We start from the raw sequence: 24,283 nt of genomic DNA, 5'->3' as shown, positions 1-24,283 counted from the left end.
GTGGGTGTCAAGATCGCTTAGCAAAAGTGGGTCTGGGGCTGGGGCATGTCCGCCGCGCACACTCGGAAAGGTGAGTCAAAATAGCTTCTGAGTGGAATTCACGGGACACCACAGATGGTCGCTGAGAGAAAGACAGACCGCAAATTCGGGGAGACCTTTGCCCAGGTTAATAAGAAAAACCGGCGAAGAGTTTGTCGGGCCATGCTCAGTGTAGGATTCCGTAGTTACCCGTCCGTCATAAATGTCATAATAGGCTGCCTTGAAAGGGGGTATTAGTAAGTATAGTTATATATATTTAGTAATTCAAAAACGGCTTAACTAATCATGTCTCTTTATTAAACTCTACTAAAGAGAATTTGAAATAGAGGTGAATTATCAAAGAAAACTTCGTAGCCACAGTAAATTTACTGACATCTTTCGACACATGATTAAAACGTAGACCGAACTAAATATGGCAGTAAATTTACTGTGGTTACAAAAATTCTCTTTGACAATCCAACTCTATTATTAGCACAATCGAATAGAAGAAACCTCGAAATCTCTGGAACAGTCCTTAAATTTGGCATGTACATAAATTAAGGGCCCGTTTCTCATGTCCACACCATTTGACATTTGGGGACCTTGAGGAATCACAACCATCTTGGAAAATATGTATCATCCTGGAGAAATATTAAGAAAGGTTAGTAATATTTTTACCTACCTTTAGCACCTTTGTACCGGACAAATGGCCGTCGGGCCAAAATAGCAATTATGCAGACATTAAAAATACATACTAACACTATTTTTTTTATACCACGACGGTGTCACACAAGCATACGGCCCGCCTGGTGGTAAGCAGTCACCGTAGCCTATGGACGCCTGCAACTCTAGATGTGTTACATGCGCGTTGCCGACCCTTTAAAAACCTGTACACTCCTTTTTTGAAGAACCTCATACTGTAGACCCTCGGGAAAACCTCGGCAGGTAGCTCATTCCACAACCGGAGCGTTATATAATTTATATTATCCCATACATTTTGTTAATGAGAAAATAAGTAAGATCTGGCGGCTCTGGGATCTTGGACTATATAGACAGTACAAGAACAAAAATACCACAGAAACAAAAACGGTTAATATTAATACTCAATTATTGTAGGCATCAGATTTACTTCTCTCAAAGATGGATCTATTGTTTTGCGCCATATAAGATGGAATACGAATTTTAGATTAGATACTGAAAGTACCATTTATTTGACCTGCGCTACCTATCCTAACCCTACCTGACCTAGCGGTGACTTCACTCGGCGTAATTATGAAAAAATCCTTATTCGTAAATCCAGCTTGTTCAGGGTGCCTAGCTAACGTGCCTATTTACACTCCGTAGCGTAGCGCAGTCATCTCTCTCTCGCTTTTCCATATTAGTGTGACAGAGATAGTAGCGTTTAGGCACCCAGTTAAGTATAATAAGTATAATATAATTTTTCAGTCCAGTGTAGCTTGAGCGTGCAACGAGGTTGCACTGCAAAGAGATCAATAATTTTTATTGCTATTTTAATAATTTGTGTATATTTAATAATTTTAAACAATGGCTGCAGCAGCGATCTCTGCGTCGATTTCCCGCCTTACCGTTGAAGCTATGAACGTTTTGGATCATCTAAATGCAAAACGATTGTTCCCTAGCGACGGGCCTTACAGACTACCCAGGTATGTCTCTTTCTTCGTTTATAAACCACAGTACTAAAATTACCGTTCAAATTTAATGTTTCTTATAAAAAAACTGTTTCGAATTAACGTTATTATTAAAATTAAGTGTCATCGTGTTTACGAGTATAGTGTAGGTAGCACTATGCTATTTGTAAACAAATAATAGTTTCGCATTGGTACTAAAACCAATTTGTCAGTCAGAATGGCACGATACTCAAAATATGGAAGAAAGCCTACATTTTTAACACGCTTTTTATTAGATCGACCTGTATACATACATACTAACTTAACTATGTAATGGAATCTAAGTTAATCTAATTTTACCATCTTCCAAGGATCGTAGCGTCATGAAAATTCGTGGCTGTATGTAGTTCTGATGATATACCTACAATAATATGGTACTAGCGAACTGATCTGATGATGAAGCTGGAAGATAGGCACTGGCATTATATGATGGAATATCGTATCATAGTCGTGTTCGCACTTGTGAGAAAGGTCACGTAATGGATTTTAACATGATCAGGTTTCAAGGTTATAACAAACCTTTTATATATTGACTTAGAAGTTTTTCAATTATCTCTAATATAATATATCCTTAGCAAAAGGAACGGCTTGGCCGCGAAATGCATCGTGTATTTATAAAAGCGTGTTTTTCTAGTGTTTTTTAAACTATTAATTTATTTAAATTGGCCTCAATTTATTATTCACAAAATTGTTTTACCAGATGATATATCTATAAGTAGCAGTGGCGGATCGTTCAAAGAACTCGATTCCCACCGGCTTGTCTAATTTCAGACCGTTGAGTACTTTCACGATCGGATCATGAGGAAAAGGAAAGTAAAATTAGCTCCGGGTTCCCTACGAATATTTGTGACGCGCCGCCACTGATAAGTAGGTATAATTACATACACATCTTACACCTTAAAGTTAAACTTAAAAAAATTTGGGTACCCTAGCATGTTTTATATAATTATATGTGAACAATGTACTTGTTGTTGTCCTAAGGGGCCCAGACATGCAAAGGGCTTTACAAGATTGTTCCACCCCTTCTTCGGGGACCTTTCTGGCCTCGCTCCAGCTCAACATTATTAGATAAAGTGAATATTTTCGGAAATAATCGCTCCGGAAGAATAAAAATATGTGTCCCCCTCTAATAAAATAAAGGCTTAATAAATACTTTGGTCCGGCAGTTTTATTGAGTTATTTATTACAAAAAGTTTTTTATAGTAAAAAGACGTACAAAGCACTACGAAGGTACTCCCTTACCTAGGCTTGTAATGTACATGTTCTCTGAATGAATTCACAAAGTCATCATTGTATATATTATCTTATAGATGTAATGATATACTTTAGATTGTATTTTTATATATAAATAGTTACACTATTTTCTTATAACATATATATTGATTTTTAAATACTGGTATTATGGTAGATTGGGCAATATATACTTCGATTTCACAATCTATACTAAAACAATATATAATATGTGAGATCTAGGGTCCCTATTGCCCCTAAAATGCCTCTGCGTCGCTGCTAGCGCGCGCGGGAGTAGCAACAGCACCTTGCACATGTAGCCCGCTACAGTTATGGTTTTGGACTGGACCTTGACGATCGTCTTGCTCTTTGTGATTGGCGCGCATCTCTCGCGAAATTTTCACATCAGTTCGTATGCACCAATCGGCGCGAGCTATATCTACAATATCGTATCGAAATATGATCAAAACCGTAAAAAAATGTTAAATCAGAATCGGGTTAATGATAGCCAACTCCTAAGTAGGTACATATCATTGCTATAGTCTGCATCTTTAGGTAGTTAAATAAATGTAGATTCAAAGATTCAAATAATTTATTTGCACAGAATACACGTATATAAATGCAGATCACATAGGTACAAAAAACAATACAAACAAGAATAAATAATAATTAGTAAAAAATATGAAAATGTCAATGGTAAATAATTTGTATATAAAAAAAAAACGAATAGCAAAGTCAGTTATTCAAATAATCCTTAATACTATAAAAGCACCTGTCCAAAAGCCAGCTAGTCAATTTGCGCTTAAATATGTTTCCTCTGAGTATCTCTAAGTCATCAGGTAGTCTATTATAAATTAATATACACATGTTATATACATTTTTTTCATAAATCATTTTGTGTCCACATGGTTTAAAAAGTAAACAATGTGTTTTTATATTTTCAGTTACTTGAAACATTCATCAGTTAACCAACCAAATAGAAAACTGCCTGGATCTGTTCCTCGTCGTCCTGACTTTTCCTACTCATTTAATCGTGTAATGTTTTCATTTATCCTCAAATGGCTAAATATTCGATCTCGTTTTAGGTTCTTTACTAGGGCGAAGTAATAGCATATAATACAAAACTAAATTACTATTTAATCAATAGTTATCCCGATATATTCCTATCGTTACGTTTAGTAAGTAAAACATCGTAGTAAAACTTCTGTAAGTTTTGGCACATCGAATTAAATTAATTGACTTGATGAACTTCATTGCCCATTGTGGTATGTTTACATTATTTTAAATACCTAAAGATACAGACTATAGTTTGAACCTTGAACGGGATGCGCTGCGAGTAATAATAAATCACTTTTTTTTAATATAAATATGCGTTCCATAGCGTAACTCGCAGTGATACCTACCTAGTGGCATAGAAGGATAACCCTTGACAGCAGACGGCGATAAGTTGCATAAATACTCACAAAATAATTATCAAATTATAACAATATTTTTTACAATCAAGACTATATAAACTGAACTAATTTACTTATAAGTATGACATCTAGTTCAGTACCCCTAGTGTAAATTTGATCGACATCATAACGTGACGAACGCGTTTGCGTTAAGTCTCATTTTGTATAGGATTTTGAGTTTCCAAAACGTCCCGCTTGGCGCGCTCTTTCTAAATCCAATACAAAATGAGACTAAACGCAAACGCGTACGTCACGTTTCGAAATAGTATTTATTTACACTAGGGGTACTGTAACTTTGATCGACATCATAACGTGACGAACGCGTTTGCGTTAAGTCTCATTTTGTATAGGATTTTGAGGTTCCAAAACGTCCCGCTTGGCGCGCTCTTTCGAAATCCAATACAAAATGAGACTAAACGCAAACGCGTACGTCACGTTTGGAAATCGAATTTATTTACACTAGGGGTACAGGTTATAACATATAAAAGTAGTGTGACTATTTAATAACAAAACAAAATATTTGATAAAAATAATTTGATTTGTTCCAAAGTTGTGTAAGATAGATATATATATATATATATATATATATATATATATATATATATATATATCTATCTTACACACTTATATATATATATATATATATATATATATGTATCTTTATGTATTTAAGTAGTTTATAACTAAATTAGGACTCTAATTCTTTAAAAAACAATTTCTTTTAGTTTTAAATGCACCGTCTATAATCGTTTCTGCTTTGCCCTAAGGTTGACTGGTAGAGAATGCCTCATGGCATGAAGTTCGCCTTTTGTACATTAAGTTTTTCTTTTGTGCAATAAAGTTTAAATAAATAAATAAATAGTTACACTAAGTTACAAAACGACCCCCATTTATTCCCGCCCGATCCTGTCACTCAGGGTGGGGACAAATTGGAATAATAAGCTTTACTTCAATTGCTTAGTTTCGGGTTACATTCAATTCAGTCGACCAATCAAATACTGCAATTTAATGAAACTCGCGTGCGAGTTCTCGCGCCGTCTTATTAATTAGATATTGATAGCACAAACTGTGAAAGTGTTATTTTAAACGTCATAATTTCATAGAATATAACATATCATAGAGTTTGACGTTTAAAGTAACACTCGCACAGTGTGTGCTATCAAAATCAATAACGATTATATTTGTATTAGGAATAAGTTAGTTTAAGTAATATTGCTACGCCCTTGCAGGGCTCATGTTTGAAACAACTCATTTGTTATTTAATACCTATCTGTACAACATGAATGCAAATAAAGGACTTACTTACTTACTTACTTACTTACTTAAAATCCTGCCAACTTATCTTGGTGTAACTCTAGCCCTTTATCTCTACCGGGTGTGGTCTGTAACACGAGCAAATAATTAAAACATATATTGTACTCCTCAAACTATAAAGCATTTGTTTAACAACTTTTAAAAATTATGAATCCCTTAGACTTCCTATTTTTCATACAAAATAAATATTGTCTTCAATGTAGGCTGACGTTACTTGTCAAGTTGCCTCTCTTTAAACATAACAAAATTCACAGTACATTGCGTCTTAGAATAAACTAAATCATTTAATTTATTGCTCTTGTTGCAGGCCATAGTCCCAGGGGCATAGCTACCGCCGTATCTGCCGTATCAATTATACGGGCCCACGGGGGCCCCCAACGTGCGTTTTTGTGAGAAATCTTTACCCTTCCTAAGGGCCCCCAAACAAATTTTTATACGGGGCCCCGCCAAGGCACGCTACGCCACTGCATAGTCCCTTTATAATTCAGCTCGTGTACAATGTGATGTGCCTAAGATTATCTCAAAAATATGATTACAATTATAATTTCAGAGACGTAAGAGGTCTAGCGACTCTCGTCGGCCTAACCACCCAAGATGCCTTCTCGGTCCAGGCGACTCTTGATAAGTGGCAGCGACTCCAGCAGGGCTCAGCCACCGTGGGCCAGCTGTTCCAGTACTTAGAGTATATCGACCGATATGACATCAGGGATGATCTATGGGAGCTGGCTCTTGAAAACTGCCTAGTACGCATAGGTAAAATTATTTTTCTTATTAATATTTTGAACGTTTAATTGTTTGAGGGTGGATCTTTAAATAAGAACCTTTTAAATGAGCTACCGCTAGCCCTTGGGAATATTCATTGGGTGGCCTAGATCGTAGGCGTTAGCTGCAAATGATTAAGAGGGTAGTGGATGACCGCTTCATCCCCATTCACGTCCAGTCCATCTCCAGTCGTCCACTTTCCTCGACTACTGAAGGGCTTGTTTACTTTTTCTTTAATCGGTACTCGTAGGCATATGTACATACGAGTATGATATGTATTTCAGTTCACAATTTTAAAATATGTTATCGCGTACAATGAATTTCAAATACATGCGACGTTGAGTCCATCCGGCATATGTAACCATACAATAATTTGGTTATCATTTTATATGTCTGTAGTATTGAACAATGTTATTTAGACAAATGTTATTCTGTTGTCCGAGTCTAAATTAAAATCATTATACAACACTACGATGTAAATTAAAATCATTATACGCGATATAATCAGTTTTAAATCGTTATGTCATGAACTGAATAACTACTCGTATCACTACTTACAATTTAAACACTTTCCCAAAAGCTTAATTTACAAAATATAGAACATATATAGAACTACGGAGACTGCTTACCATCAGGCGGTCCGAATGCTTGTTTGCCACCGACGCAATATAGATATAAACCTGAACTTATATCCAGGATAGGGAAGAGGAAACTGACAGTTGGGGCGGGTATTTCATGAGATTACCTTGTGTAAATCTTGTAATTTTTGCGCCTAATTTAGAGACAAAAACTGCTAATGTTAAGTCTATATGATAAGGATAATAAACTGCCAAACAATTTAATGTATTTGGCGCCATTTTTTCATAATTTTGCATAAATATGCCTAATACTAAGTATTAGATATTAATTTGTAAATATATATGTAAAAAGAAAACCTATGTAAAAAGAAAACCTACCTATAAACTGTGTTTATTTTTTTATCGGGTTATCAATGCCGACCTCATATCATCGGACCTCGTGTATCTCTCCTAACAACTATACATATATTCAAACTCTATAGAAAATGGGTAGTTGAGTAGATAGCTTTATTTCAAACAAATAAACACTGTGTTTTGCTTACACGTGTGAAATTTTGTCATTTTATAAGGTCATGAGGTTAACGGCTCGATTCGAAGAATGAGATACGATAACGATACGTTCTGGTTTAGATAAGTCCTCATTTAGATATCGTTTGTATGTCGTGTAATTGACAGAAGCAGCTCGATTCGGGCAACCAATGTCACTTTGACGATAGAAATATCGTAGATTGGGATCACAGCAGAATCGAAATAAACGTCAATTTTGACATGTCGTTTAGGTATCGATCTTTTAAAGATCTTTCTAAGATCTTAAACGTGTCTTAATCCTTAATTCTTCGAATCGGGCAAGTACCTAATTAAACTCGTACTAAACGGCTGACAATGGCAAGCTATAACAATATATGTAATGTATAATATTAACAATTTATGTAATGTGACATGCAATAAATATTCATTCATTCATTCATTCATTCAAGCTTCCGACAACCAGTTGACCGGCTAGCCTAACTTGCGTTCTCGCGCGCGACTTCATATCTAACACAACTTCGAGTAAGGAATCGCGCACGGGAACGCAAGCGCTAGCCGGTATGATCTCTTTTGAAGAGCTCTAAACAAATTGGTTGGTAACCACCAAACATGGTAACTAGACATTGACTTACACTTGCTAGTCCAATCACAAGCTTCCATTTGACATTTATTACCAGGGGCCCATTATTCGAACGGTATTCGTAGTAGTCTAATATTATTAGTGCGTTGCTATGGTAACCCATACGATTTGACAGTTCGTGGACTAATATTATTAGTCTAATATTACCGTTCGAGAAATGGGCCCCAGTTTACACGAGTTACAAAATCTGACACTGGTTATCGATCAAATCAAAGTAATATATATTATTTTACAGTACATATGGTGCTACTTTCCCGCACGCGAGCGGGAATGAACACTTTCCGTGCATATGTCGAATCTTTAAAGAACTATATGTATCGTAAAAAGCTGTACGATACACGTGCGAATAGGTAATTTGCAACTAGTGTCGATTTAAAACACTCCTTGTTTTAATTAATCACCACTCGTTGCGAATTTCCTATTTTCTGCACTTGTATCGTAAATAACTATAACAGTACATATGTTGCTAAAATTAGCACATTACGTAACTATGTCGAAAATTTAAATGGCCATAATTTATATGTACTGTAAAACGTTGTACAATACATGTGCGAATTTCCTATTTCGCACTTATATCGTAATGTACTATTATAGGAGGTAGTTATGGGTTTGTAATGGTCTTACGAATGCTTTATGTTGTCCATATCTTACGTGAGTATTACTTTGAGAAATAAAGTTATTTAAACTTAACTACAGATTACCAGGTGCCACAGAGCCAGGTGCCACACCGTGAGGTCCCCGAGGATATAGCAATTACGAATGATGATCTGGATGGCGTCCCTCAGAGATACGACGCGGTCGTGATTTACGCGGATGCCGAACACCAATTCGTCGATGTAATGTGCAATAATATGAAACGGATTGGTTTCAAAGTAAGCATTATACTATTATCTTATCTTATCTTATACCTTTAAACGAGCAATTCTTGTATATATTTCTGTGATCTCGAAAACGGCTCTAACGATTTCGCTGAAATTTGGTATATGGGGGTTTTTGGGGGTATACAATCGATCTAGATTAGTCTTATGTTTGGGAAAACGCGTGTTTTCGAGTTTTCATGCGTTTTTCTTTCGACGCAGAATATGGTCGCTAATTTCGTGTTGCTGGCCACTGTCCGTCTGGCTCAGCGGGTTTAAGACACGAAGAGAAAAAGAGTAGAAACGAGTGTTACGGGTTCGAATCTCGCCCGGTGACTAACTTTTGGTTTTTTTTTTTTTATATATATGTTCATTGTTCAAGTTTATATATTTTTTTAAACGAGTGTTACGGGTTCGAATCTCGCCCAGTGACTAACTTTTGTTTTTTTTTTATATATGTTTATATTTTTTTTTATGTTTATTGTTTTAGACAAGTTTAATTTAGTAAAAAAATGTAGTTAAGATTATCACCTATACATATTACAATAAATAGTTATAACCGAGCAACGCTCAGTCGCCCAGGTACTTAATATAATTTGTGTAACATTGTAAATAATGTTATTAATGACCAAAATTTTAAATAGTTTTTTAAAATTACTTTTATGGTTGTCATTTCTTTTGAATTATTTTTCTCACTGCACCCACATTCGAGAATTTCTGTTTTGCCCTATGGTTGACTGGTAGAGAATGCCTTAAGGCATTAAGTCCGCCATTTGTACTTATTTTTATTGTGCAATAAAGTTTAAAATAAATTAAATAAATACTAATACTAGCACTATACTATTACCCCCTTATTCATGAAAGTGTAAGTACTAAAATTACGGTGCCGCTAATAATCGTTTGTCCCTTTCCATCATACCGATACGTCGGAATGGGACAAACGATTACGGCATCGTAACTTTAGTACACGTTTATGAATAAGGGGGTTAAACTTTAACGATCGTACCTACCTGCACCGAAGAAGACCCGTTTTTAAGCTTGCTAACTTCCAAAATGTCATATTTTTATAAGTATGGTTTGGAAAAGAATGGGTTCAAATCTTGCGGCCATCCCCGCTAGTACTATCGACAGAACGCAGGTTCCTATTTAAACTGTCGTGACTTCGTGAGTGACTAAAAATACGTGAGTTAGGCTGCGTTTCCACCAAAGAAGTGCGAGGATGCATAGCGAGGGATTTGTTTTAAAGAACTAATAGAATCAGGGCTATAACCGCGAAAATCGAAGTTCGTCAATTGCGGGCATTCTTCTCTGTCACTCTAATTACGTCTTAGTGAGAGTAAAAGAGAAAGATAGGAGAATAAGATTTTGCGGTAGGCTCCCAGCACGCTGAGCGAGGAAAACAAATGAAATGATGCTATCCCTCCCTACGCATTCTCGCACATTTCTGGTCGAAACTCAACCTTAAAACGTAAATTTAGCTGAAAACTGCTAGTTCACATAAAAATAAAAATAACGATGAGCCTTCTTTGGTTCAGATACCCTATAATTAAGCCTAAAAATTACCTCCGACATTTCGAAGGCGACATTGTAATGTCTGGAATAAAGACTGGCTAGAGTCAACTTGAGCCAGTCTTGTGAGCCTTGTCTTGTAGTTGATGTCAACATAAACAAATAGCTCCGCGAGTTTTACGATCTATTTTTTTTTAATTATTAGCCCATTTGTGTGTCCCACTGCTGGGCAAAGTCCTCCCCTCTAGCTTTCCAATCCTCCCTGTGCTGAGCAAGGTCCCGCCAGTCCCGCTGAAACGCATCCAAATCGTCCCGCCATCTCTTTCTCGGTCTGCCTCTGCCACGACTACACCGGGGATGCCAGCTAGTGGCTTACGAACTATAGTGGATTTTTTTTAAGCTGACCGTTTAGCACTTGAGATATTATCTTGTTAACGATGACATTGTTCTCTAATGTTCATGGTTCAGTTCTACCGCCAATAATAAATAAGTAATGGTAACTAAAAAAAATGCACAAAAATAGGCCAAATACCATGCAAATTTCAACCGTGTTAATTAGAGTAGAGCTAACTAACTAACTATTGTGGCGCAGTGATCCAAAGAGGGTCTTGGCCTACAAAACGAGAGAACGCCACCTGTCCCGATCCTGTGCCACTTCCTGCCAGTTATCGGCTTTGAGTTGGCACAGATCCGCCTGTACACTGTCGCTCCAGCGGTATCTGGGCCGACCCACTGCACGCGGACCGTAGATGGTAGCTATTTGTATGAATTCTTGTTACTTGCTATTATTAGTTATTCGGGCTGATTTAGACGGCACGCGAACTCGCATGCGATTTTAGTTACATGGCGGACTATTGAGGTTACAACCAACTCGGCCGACCTATCAAGTACCGCAATGTAATGTAATGAAATTCTCATGCAAATTCTCGCACCGTGTAAATGAGCCCTTAGTTTTATTAGTTTGTGTGTTCGTGTCCCATTTCTCGAACGGTATGAAGTGCCAATTACATACACACTTTATCAGGCCTGAGCAAGAGTATTTTTCCGTCTCACCAAATATCAGCTCATTGTTTACAATCTTTGAAATGTAAAAAATGGTTCATATGCAAAAATATCAAACACTGAACATTTTTGGCAATTAGAGACAAAGTATTTTTTACATTTCAAATATTGTGAACGATGTGCTGATATTCCGTGAAATGGAAAACTATTACCAGCCCGATATCGGGAAGTGTGGATGTAATTGGCGCTTTAGTCTTATATTATCAGTGTGTTGCCATGGTAACCCATACGATTTTACAGTTCGTGGACTAATAATATTCGTGGTTTTTTCTAACGAGGGAAACTAAAAACATTAGGATTTGAATCTATAAAATCCCTAGAGAAAGCCCTCAAGATTGCTAATTAATTTTTTCGCAACCGTATCTAAAAAAGCGATCCGATTTTTCAAGAACTCGGCTCTCTAAACCTATGACTGAATGAATATGATGAATATATGAATTTTATTGATGCATTAGTTTTATTTATCATTTAATTTCGTTTATAATATCTTTACTTACCTTCATCTGTTTATTTTCCCTACAAGCAAGCGATTCTCTTGCCTCAGTGTTTCTTTTAGAATAGAAATAGAAATATTTATTTGCCAGAATACGTTACAATTAGGTCTTAAAACAGTTTTAGTATCAGTATTCAGTCGACATAAAGCCAACATGCAAAACGTTTGTAATTTACATTTACTACTAGAGTACATCAGGTATGTACATGCATAAAATTTTAATAATCCTAATAAAAACAATGACATAATGTAAATAAAAACAAATGAAATTAAATAGAAATACTAAGCTAAACTAAAATAGATTGGTAGGTATGTCAAAGCTATGCAAACAGATACTGAAAAATTAAAAATTACAATTTGAAATTTAAATAGTCCTTAACAGTATAAAAGCAATTGTCTTGTAGCCATTTAGTCAGTTTTATCCTAAATTCATTTCTACGCAACATTCTCAATTCATGAGGGAGCTTATTATACAAAATAATACACATGTTATACGCATTTTTCCTATAGATATCGCATTTACATGCTGGCTGGTATATCATATTTTTATACTGGGCTCGTAGCTCTCTTGCAAACATGTCTTCTCGCTTTTAGACCACCTAACCTTATTAATTTTATATATTCTGCAGGTTTGCCGAAAGAGCAATCTGGTAACGAATAGGATGCCGCTCGAGTTAATGTCGGAGCTGATAAACACACGCTGTCGTTACACCATCATCCTTTTTTCGAAAGCATTGTGCGAGAGCGGAGATGAACGACAGAACGCATTCTTCGCGCACGCTAAGCAAATTCATGGTAAGCTGCTTTTTCTTGATTTATTTGATCTAAGATTATACACCCCGAAGACATGCCGGAAATAATTCGTGAAACAGAAATAAATCATTGCTCGGGTCCGACGTCGGATCCAACATCGGCAAGGAAGGATGTCATAAGCCCCATAATTTTCACACAGGAGTGGCGGATCTGCATCCAATGGTAAGCCCGCCAATAGAGATGCAAGCGTATTAGGAAAAGAGTGGAAAGTGACCCAAGGTGTGGTATTAAAACCCCTTTATGTGAATGAAAAGGATCCATACCGAATATTCTTCTGGAAATACACAATGATAAGAATAATTTGAAACAAAAGAAAGATATTCATGTAAGATAAAGACAAAACAGTAGCGCGACATTTGCAAGAAAGTTTTTCATAAAAACAAAGCGTTATTTTTGCCATCAAATTGTAAATGCGTGAGTGTGTTACCTACTTAAGTATATTGCAGGGATATTTCAATGAAATAAAATAATCTAATCTAATCCAATTTAAAATGTGCACATAAGATTGTTAAGTAGCAATACATGTTTAGCCACAAATGGCGTGCATAAATACATTTTCACCCACCACACACATACACCCTTGTCTCGTACTTTTGTTTTCAAAATGTTTATGTAGATTGTTGCCTACCTACGAATTTTTATGGCAAACTAATTCGATTATAAAAAAAAAATGGTAGTAGGAAACAGAGTGAATAAATGATGACTCATGTCATGTTAGACCGGGCGGGGGCTGGGCCGGAGGCTGGCGCTTCCTATCATCTGTCATAGAAAAGTAACCGGCGGAAGCTCCGGGTCGGACCCAGCCCGGTCTAATGTGAATCACCCTTTAGAAATCTGCTTTTGCATTGAATTGTATTATTACATAAATAAATATAGGGGACAGTCTTACACAGATCGACCTAGCTCCAAACTAAGCAAAGCTTGTACAGTCAGCTGCAAAAATATGTATCGAGAGAATCATCTCATAAATATGGTACTACGCTCTTATTACACTGGAATACGATCTATGGGACATATTTTTGAGTAAGTTGTGTACACCCATATTTTACACTTGACTGTACTATGAGTACGAGGCGAAGATATACATACGTATATAGATAAATACGTACCTATATACATAGAAAACACCCATGACTCAGGAACAAATATCTGTGTTCATCGCACAAATAAATGCCCTTACCGGAATTCGAACCCGGGACCATCGGCTTCATAGGCAAGGGTCACTACACTACCCACTAGGCCAGACTGGTAGTCAACTTCAACATTTATTCAGCAAATAGCCCAAATAGTCCGCAAGGGCACTTTAACACGTCAACTTGAAATTTACATACAAGCGGCTTCGTACGCGTGGATTTGTATGTTGGTGGTTATATATAATATAGTCCTCCTCGCCGTATCCGACGACGGCGACTCCTTCAACTGCTTTTATTCGGAAACATGGAACGCTCTAATATGACTTGCAAAGCCAAATTTGGCTTTGAAAATGCGATCGCATGGTGCGCAATGAAGCTGGCCAGCTGGGTTGTAGGTATAGGTTATATACATGAGCATAGAACATTATGCAGCTAAAGGTAGCAGTAGGGAAGGTTAATCACTTGTTAATAATTATACAACGCATGAGATTTGTCTGACACAACCTACGAAGTGAATTGAAAATAAATGTTCGCGATATAATCCCTTAAGAAGATTTTCAAGTCAATATTCCAATCTAATGCAAACTCTAAACTCTTTTTTCACCAATTTGGGGGATTAATACTTTCAATGAACGCCATTTTAAAAGTCTAGCTTAAAAGAAAACTCGTACCACATATAAACTTCTATCCTCTTTTTAACCCCCTTAGGGGTTGAATTTCCAAGAACGTAAAAGTAACTTTTTTAAATCTTACATTATGTTTTTCTATGAAGTTTTAAAGCATTTGAAAAAACACAAACAGATACCAAAAAAAATCTAAAAGTATTTATATTCATTCGTATTGTTACATACTTTTATTGTTCTACAAAAGACTGACTTGATTTCAAAAGGTGTTATATATAAATATCGGTAAATTTTCAGATAAAATCCATGAAATGATTCTCTGTGAATACGAGCCGTGCCAACGACCCACGCAGTTTAGGTTCTACCAACCTTATCGCGTCGTGGATCCAGACTTCTGGCGATTGCTGGCCTCGAACTTGAATCGTCAACGGACACCCAGGTGAATAACGCAAAAGTGTCAAAACGCTCGAAATAATAGCGTCTTTTCTGTGGACATTACAATACATTTTCCTAAGACTCATCATAAAAATTGGAACATAACATAATTGGAAAAAGTAATAAAACTTGGTGTCTTATTTTAGGAAAAGCGGTATTTCACGCCGCATCAGCTTCTCTCCCTATACTAAGCACAGGTCCGGGGGCCTACCGCGAAAACCGAAATTCGCAAATTGCGGGGATCTTTCTATTTAACTCTCGCTAAGACGTATGTAATTAGAGTGACAGAGAAAAATGCCCGCAATTGACGAACTTCGATTTTCGCGGTTATTGCCCCGCTCGTGCATGGAATACTGCTGCCACCTAGTGGGACGGTTCCGCCAAGTATCAGCTGGCGGCCTACTCAATAGAGCGCCGGGCTCATGTCAAAATTACAGAACCTTGAACATCGTCGTCGAGTCGCTGATCTATCGGTGTTCAATCGGATACATTCTGGGGAGTGTGCAAAAGAACTGCACGACCTGATCCCAACTTCCCCTTTCCATCATCGAACGTCCAGGCGAGGGGAGCGGATGCACCCTTTCGTTGTAAACATGGCATTTCTGGTGCAGACTGCTAAGGAATAGAATGCGCTCTCGACATCTTTCTCCCCCGTCAAATATGACAGTCTCGGTTTCTTTAAAGCAAGAGTTAAAGGCCTTTACTGAACCGGTGAACTTCATCTTAGGCGCTGTCTTCACTCTCCATCAGGTGTGACTATATCGATGGCCAGTTCAAAAAAAAATAGAATGTTATAAGATGCTGATAAGGATATTTAAAGTACGAAAATTAGACTTAAAAATCCGTTTATTTTACTATTAGGAGTTTAAAATCAATTTAAATAAACAGGTTTAAAGAGTTTTTTTTATTCTAGATTTATTTTTGCAAGATACATAATTTATGGCTATAGACTAAGTAGAGTAATTACTTCTTGAGATTTTGACTCATCTCAATTTACGGTAGATATAGCACCGTCTATCTAAAAATTCAAAGATCTTTTAAAAATTAAAGAAACATAATTAAAGTTTAAATGTAACGTCTATTTGTTACGAATATGTTATTCATGGTTTTCTTTACAGGTTGGAAATCCCAAGCTGGGTAAACTTACTCGAGCCTGCCAAGAATCTCCTGCCTTCCACCATTCGCCACGGTCAAGTAAACGAACAGCCTACGTACCGAGCCGAAACCAGCAGAGTTAGCAATCAAAACAGTCAACCCAACGGCCAAATCGTCAATAACCTGTACCAAATTGAAGCGTACAGCCAAGTTTCTAACGCTCACGTTCAACCCACCAACGTAATCTCCAACGAAACCCCCCACACGCCTGTTGCCGATCAACGTCCCGCCAACGCCTTCAACCAAACCAGCTCCACTGATTCCAGTATCGTGACAAATAGCCAAGACGGAGGCGCCCACTGCCAACCACCAAATGCCCCCGTGGTTCAGGTGGTCACCGCAGGACCTAACCAACCCCATCAAAGACCTGATCAATCTAGTCAAACCTTTAATTCCCACATTTTCAATGGTCAAACCATTAATGATAGTTGCAAGCAAGCCAAAAGCCCATCTGCCACTACTTTCATAAAAAAAATCAAAAAAGTGATATTATCAAAAAAGTGGTGCCGTGGCAAGAGTCTGTAGACGGCTAGGATTCAATAAATCACTTCTTAGCCATAAAACCGCCTGTTAAGCTTTTAAACTTGTTTTGTATTTCGGTGATGATATGTATGTATAATGTATATGTGTATTGTAAAAATTTGCTCAGAAGTAGATATGGGTCAAACAAAAATAATTGCTCAAAATAACTGTAGCTAGTTAATAGTTTACGTTAATTACAATTTTTTTAGTTTTATCAATTTGAATGTTGAATCTTTTTGAATTTTTTAACAAATAATTAGATTTGTGAAAAGAGAAAAAGTGACGAAGCCCTCTAGTGGTGAAGGCCTGATTCGAACCGGCGTCTTTAGTCTTCATCCGAGTTAACGCCTTGAAACAGTTGAAACCCTAGGCCACCCCGCCGCGGCGGAACCGGTCCCAATTTCCCGAGTACATGCCATCTTAGTAAGACTAGGCGTCTTTGACCAACTCGAAGGGCGAGCAGTACGTTCTTAAACATCCTATACGAATCCCTTACGGGATTACGTTATTAGCGAGGGAGATTGGTGCTGCCATCTATACACAACTTTGAGAACAATTATTTTTATCTGGGGGCACCGTAGTGCCCCGCCAAGACTAGCAAAGCGAAACGCAAGGACACTACCTACATTTGGGCTTGTGCACAAATCACGCGAGGTTTTTTCGGCTACGTTTTAGGGTTCCGTACCTAGAAAGGAAAAACCGGAATCCTTATAGGATCACTTTGTTGTCCGTCCGTCTGTCTGTCTGTCTGTCAAGACCCTTTTTCTCAGGAACGCTTGAGGGTATCAAGCTGGAATTATATCAAATACTCAAGCCTACTGTCCCTTGGAGCTGAGAAAAAAATCAAACTTCTAAGCCAACGCAATCAAAAGATACAACCGTTTGTGCCGCAAATTTTCGACACTCGCAAAGGAATCAAAACCTACAGGTGAACTCAGAATCTTGAAATTTGGTACGAAGAATCTTATAGCACAGATTAAGGAAAAATTGCGAAAACCGTAAATTTTCAGTTACATCATATAATATTAATATTATATACCTACAGGTTTGTACGGAATCTTCGGTGCGCGAGTCCGACTCGTACTTGGCCGGTTTTTTGATCCCGGTGAGGTTTTTGGCTATAAATACAAATTAGAAGCATCTGCGTTAGTCTAGAACCCTCACGAGTCTACCTACATCTTACTCTGGGAAAAGGTCCAAAAACATTCTTAAGAATGTATTACCTATATAAGAAATTGTATGGATACTATCCTTCCCTGTATCCTACAAAATGTATTCTTGAGACCCTTGGTTTCAACTCCCTGGAAGTGAGACTCAAGTCCTGCTTGCTCAATTTTACATGTCGGGTCCTGCGCGGTGACTCGGTCTGCCCGGACCTGGTAGAGCGGCTAGTGAGGTTCTTTGTTCCTGATCTAAAAGAGATAACCCTCAGAGCGCGAGTGCGGCCTCTGTTAGAAACCAGCAGTTAGCAGTGCCAACGGCACGCACGGTGGCGTCGGTGGCGCATAGAAACTCGTCGATTCCTCGAGCCTTGGTCCTGCTGGCCTCCTGGTATCAGCACCTGAGTGTGACCTGCTTGCGGGGCGATGGGCGGATGTGTGTAAGGAAAGCTTGAGATTTTGTGAGATGATTGATAAAAGGGAATCTAGTGTTTTAAAGGTGTTTTAATCATAGTTGTACATACTTATACATAGTATGGAATTGTCATTTCACAGCTTATTAGTTTTAAACTGTAATTCTGTGTAAATATTAAATAAATGAAATAATTATACGGCCTGGCCGACCAATGTTAAGTTCTTCCTCTTTTGAATACTGATTTTAAATATTATATTTTAATATTTAAATCGTATAAATAGATAATAAATAATAACATCATTTTATTTTAAAATTTATGTAAAAAAAATCTAATAAAAAAACCGGCCAAGTGCAAGTTTGACTCGCACAGGAAGGGTTCCGTACCATTATCTATAAAAACGGTCACCCATCGAAGTACTGACCCCCCGCCCGACGTTGCTTATTAACTTCGGTGATTGAATGAGAACCTCGAGATTGGAAATAAGAAATATTTATTATATTCTGTTTTTAGTATTTGTTGTTATAGCGGCAACAGAAATACATACATAATCTGTAGAAATTTCAACTGGCTAACTATCACGGTTTATGAGATACAGCCTGGTGACAGACGGACAGCGGAGTCTCAGTAATAGGGTCCCGTTTGACCCTTTGGATACGGAACCCTAAAAAACATCAATCTGAGTATCTATGCACTGAATTATTGTGTCGTTTTCATATTATTGTAGGTACCGCAACGCAATAAGTATTAGTTTTTTTAACTTTATTCTTCTCATTATTACATGACTCTAATGGCCGATATTATTAGTTTAAAACATAATTTTAAAGGTTGTCCATCGCGGTTCAACGTGGCAACGCGGTGAGCGTGTTGGGCTACTTTGCATCTCGAGGGACGTGGGCGAATTTATTTAATAGTTTTTGTGTTTGTTAGTTTTCATTTAGGTTAAGATTTTTGTAATTAGATTTTAAAATTTTCATGAATAATTGTATTTATTATATTTTAAATTTGTATTTTTGACATTTGTAATTAACACCCTGTATTTTAAATTTAAAAGGAAATATAAACATGCACAAATAATTGGAAAAATTGTCATAAATTCCTAACGAATACAAAAATAAACGAAAATGGGTCGAAACATGTGATGGTGCGAAAATAGGCGCTGGCTCAGCATAAAGCTGCGGAGACCCGCAGCGCTGGTATTCTGTCAGAACCTAAGAATAGTGACGCTAGAGATGCTGCATAGAATGAACTACATGCCGATTTAGACTGCTAGGAAGATAAGGATAATATTGTCACACAAATTTAAATCAATAGAGTGAATAAAATACGTACGATTCTTTAATTCGAGAGATTTTATTTCGAGAGGTCAATACTCAATATGCGATGGTTAGATACAGCTTTATATTATTCATTATTGCGAGAGGTATTTACGAGTATATTAAGGTAGTTCGATTTCCATACAAAAACGATTGCATTTTATGAAGTCATTACACACTATTACTATATAAATATGTGCGCATCTATCTACTTTCGAATATTAGTTTGCGCTAAATTAATAGAAAAACTATGTTTCATACAGAAACCACTCAAAAAACGTTAGTCGAAAGTAGATAGATGCGCACATATTTATGTAGTAATAGTGTGTAATGACTTCATAGAACGCAATTGTTTTTTGTATGGAAAACGAACCACCTTAAGAATGATCAAATCGTCATTAACCTATACATTATCAGTCCATTTACCTGTCGCATATTTGAAAAATAATAATCATGCGATAGCTTGTGAATTAGGGCATACATTTCAAGCATAAATATTACGGAGAATTTTCCACAGTTACTCGAGAATTAATAACAAAAATAAAAATTGTCTTTAAAAATTTAATTTTTTTTTTTAATTTTATCTTTTTTTCGAAAACAAGCTCGTTGACCTGTACTTTTTTTATTGCTAAATGATAGTACAGGATATCAGCTAAAAGATGACACCGAAATGATAGGCATAATTAAAACATTTCACAAGTTACACGAGTCTAAACAAGACCTGTAAACAAGTGCAGCAGTGTTTGGCATCATAAAACTTTGAAAGGATGCATTTTTAAAATGGTTGGAAAAAACATGGATTTGGGGGATGATTTGTCGATAAAATTCATCGAACTATACGTGGTTATCGGCTCCACTATACGTGGACAAACACATTGTATGTAATTTGAGTTTTTGTCTAAAATACGGTTTAGATTTGATTCTTCGTATTGGTGGTGGGGGTGGGGGCTTCGTATAAGTAGGGTACAAATACAAAGTACTTATTCGAAGGAATCTACGGCGACGGATGGAGAGCCAGTTGAGATGGCGGCGGTAAAAGGAAACACGATCGTATTTACGCACGCCAAAGATAAATCGTACCTATGCCGTTGTTGAGGAGACGTTCAAGTTTATTAAGGGACTCTTAGGTGGCCCATATAATATAACAATAAAATTAATATATGTTGCTTGAATTTATAATGAAAACTATCAAGATTATTCTTGTCTGCATTAAAACTCGCGTCGCGTTTGCCGGTGCTCGCGTTCTGCGCGCCAACGCCATCTATCGAGCGTTATTTCGTGAATTATTGATTATGTATAATCAATAATTGGCAAAATCAAGAATCCTTAGTGTGCCTGGAACCTCCCGACTTACATCAGCTAGCTGGCCGCTCCATGAAAGGGTAGAATAACGGGAATGACAGACTCATCAAACAGGATCGGCGCGATATACATCAAACGGTGTAAAAATATTTTTTATATGTTGATTACCAAAGAGGAAAATGGGGACTAAGTTTGTATGGAAAGATGGTTTCGGGGCGGAGGTCCAATTAGAGCCCTTATTCCTTAGAGCGTTCTCCGATTTCACGAAATAACGCTCGATAGATGGCGTTGGCGCGCAGTACGCGAGCACCGGCAAACGCGACGCGCGTTATAATCCAGACAAGAATAATCTTGATAGTTTTCATTATAATTTCAAGCAACATGTATTAATTTTATTGTTATATTATATAGGCACTCTTTATTTTATTTTATATGCACAGTAGTAGTGTAAAGAGTGTACTATAACCCTTGCTCTTTATTATATCTCTTTCACACCAATGGAAAATAAAATAGATAGTAAATGACTGCAGGTATAAATAAAGAACATGCGCTTATGGTTAAATTTGCAGAAAGTCAAAGCATTCATTGTATAGCTTGAATTGTGTTGGCTAAGCACCCAGGATGCCTAGCCAAGATAAATAAATAAATATTATAGGACATTGTTACACAAATTGACTAAGTCCCACAGTAAGCTCAATAAGGCTTGTGTTGAGGGTACTTAGACAACGATATATATAATATATAAATATTTATAAATACTTAAATACATAGAAAACACCCATGACTCCGGAACAAATATCCATGCTCATCACACGGATAAATGCCCCTACCAGGATTTGAACCCGGGACCATCGGCTTCATAGACAGGGTCACTACCCACTAGGCCAGACCGGTCGTGAAATCCAATCCAATGCAAGATGCCAATCGTTTGCGCATATTAGTGCGATAGAGAGACAGATAGCGTTTCGTTGTCGTAGCGTAAAAGATAGGCATGTTGGCTATGCACCCATGGTGCCTAGCCAAGATGCCAATCGTTTGCGTATATTAGTGCAATAGAGAGACCGATAGTGTTTCGTTTGCGTATATTAGTGCAATAGAGAGACATAGTGTTTCGTTGACGTAGCGTAAACGATTGGTATGTTGGCTATGCACCCATGTTGCCTAACCAACATGTCATTTGTTTGCTCATATTAGTGCGATAGAAAGGTAGATAGTGTTTCGTTGTCGTATCGTAAACGATTGGCATGTTGGCTATGCACCCAGGGTGCCAAGCTAACATGCCAATCGTTTGCGCATATTAGCGCTTTAGAAAGACTGATAGCGTTTCGTTGTCGTAGCCGAAAACGATTGGCATGTTGGCTATGCACCAATGCAATGGTGCCAAGCCAAGATGCCAATTGTTTGCGTATATTAGTGCGATAGAAAGACAGATAGCGTTTCGTTATCGTAGCGTAATCTTGGACCCTTTGATTAGAGCTTTCGAGTGTTTTTGTCCTTTGACGAACTTCCACCAATCGATTGCTCTTGTTTTTTATAAGTTGCTCAGCAGACAATATGCATCCCGTTTTGTGATTCCACAGAACGGTTCTGGGCCGACCAGGGGTGGTTCTGCGCCCTTTCTAGCAAGTTCGTCCGCTTCTTCGTTTCCGTTAATGTCGGAGTGCCCTGCTACCCATCTAAGTATAACTTTGTTGGAGTTAGCCAGTGCATTTTAGGTTTGTTTTACAGTTCTGGACTAGTTTTAAGTTTGACTCAAAGGATTCTAGTGCCAGCAGAGCAGCCTGGCTGTCTGAGTTGATGTACCTAGATATGTTGATGTCTTAGGTTTCTATTCAGGTTAATCTCTGCACATTTATTGATGGCGTAGACTTCTGCTTGGAATATTTAGGCTTGTGCGCCCATGCTGACGCTAGTTCTGAGCTTAGGTCTCTCAACATAGATCCCACATCCTACATCAATGCCTTTCTTGGAACCATCCGTGTACCATATATGGCTTCCCTATTCGCCGTACATTTGGTCGTTGGTCCATTTCTGTCTAGGAGGTATTTCTACTGTGTACAGTTTAGTAAAACGACATTCAGTGTGCGTGTCATCAGTAGGCATGCTAAGGGTTCTATTTGCAAAAACCCAGGCCTTTAGTTTAGTTAATGCTTGAGAGCGCCATTTTGGCCTGTTTAGCGTGCATATTCTGTTGACGCAATGCAGGGCCTCTTCTTTCACTTGCAAGTGGAGTGGTATAATGTCCAACAGTACGTTTAGGGCCGCCCCAGGTGTCGAGGAGAAGGCGCCTGTTGCTGTTAAACAAGCCGTGCGTTGCAGGCTATTTAGAGTTTCTAATACCATCTTTAGGCTGATTTTATTACACCAGACTGCGGAGACGTAGGTGATAATGCGCCTCACTACCACTGTGTATAACCACCATTATGCCCTATCTTGCTCCTGCCATTCGATAGTATGACCACACGGCCATTTACGCTTTTTTATATTATTTCTCAGGTGAGGGTTCCAAGTTAACTTTTGGTCGAAACGGTAGTTGACCTCGTCTGAGAACGGTATTATTTGTCCATTAAGTCTTGGTTCTGTAAGTTTTTCGATCTTTCGTTTCCTTGTGAACGGTACTATCACAGTCTTGCTCGGATTAATGGACGAGTCATTTTCTCTACACCATTTGAATATTGTGTTTTGAGCTCCTTACATTAGGTTGAATATCGTGTGGAGGCAAGGGCCTTTGATAATGACTACAAGGTCTTCGGCATATGCTTGTGTGTCATAGTCTTGGCCTGACATAATTGCAAGAAGTTGGTCCACTGCTAGGGTCCGTAATATAGGGGAAAGAACGCCTCCTTGTGCCCACAATCTTTTTGTGGTATAAAATTCATGCTCTATAGTATTGAGGGTCAGAGTGGCTACTTTGTTCTAGAACATGTTATGTACCCATCTGGTGGGGGTTTCGTCAACACCCCTTAATGTCATAACATTGAGTATGGTCTCTAATCTGTATGGGGCGATAACTCTTACCGCCAACATTATTAAATTTGTCGCTTTTTTCAACTGACGGAAATGGCTTGTCTGACTATTGGTAGACTACAGAGCAAGTAGTCAGCTAGTTTCATAAACATAACTACTGTCCAAAGAGCATATAATCACTACGTTCTAAGAGACGGAACTTCATACTACGTACTCAAGTGTCAAACCTGTCAAACGGTTTGGTTTGACGTCTGACGAACGAGAGTTATGCCTACCAACATAATGAAAATTAGCTTATGGAAAGTAACGGC

The 24,283-nt window shown here is 37.7% G+C and overlaps 1 protein-coding gene across 1 annotated transcript; it reads left to right on the top strand.

Moving 5' to 3' along the window:
- Window positions 1-6: 6 nt before the first annotated feature.
- Window positions 7-19,729, top strand: LOC133521039 (uncharacterized). The gene is made up of 6 exons (XM_061855763.1): window positions 7-1,682; window positions 6,255-6,457; window positions 8,909-9,084; window positions 12,763-12,928; window positions 15,000-15,141; window positions 16,256-19,729. The coding sequence occupies exons 1-6, from the start codon at window positions 1,564-1,566 to the stop codon at window positions 16,815-16,817; spliced, it is 1,368 nt and encodes a 455-aa protein (XP_061711747.1). The 5' UTR covers window positions 7-1,563; the 3' UTR covers window positions 16,818-19,729.
- Window positions 19,730-24,283: the final 4,554 nt, after the last annotated feature.

Source organism: Cydia pomonella, chromosome 9, assembly GCF_033807575.1.
Source record: "Cydia pomonella isolate Wapato2018A chromosome 9, ilCydPomo1, whole genome shotgun sequence".
Taxonomy (NCBI): Eukaryota; Metazoa; Arthropoda; class Insecta; order Lepidoptera; family Tortricidae; genus Cydia; species Cydia pomonella.
This window is presented reverse-complemented; position numbering and strand designations above follow the sequence as displayed.

Excerpts from the sequence above, each read along its gene's own strand:
- LOC133521039 (XM_061855763.1), top strand. The coding sequence starts at position 1,564 with ATGGCTGCAGCAGCGATCTCTGCGTCGATTTCCCGCCTTACCGTTGAA. Across the intron at positions 1,683-6,254 it reads GGGCCTTACAGACTACCCAG|AGACGTAAGAGGTCTAGCGA; the intron begins GTATGTCTCTTT and ends TTATAATTTCAG. Across the intron at positions 6,458-8,908 it reads AAACTGCCTAGTACGCATAG|ATTACCAGGTGCCACAGAGC; the intron begins GTAAAATTATTT and ends ACTTAACTACAG.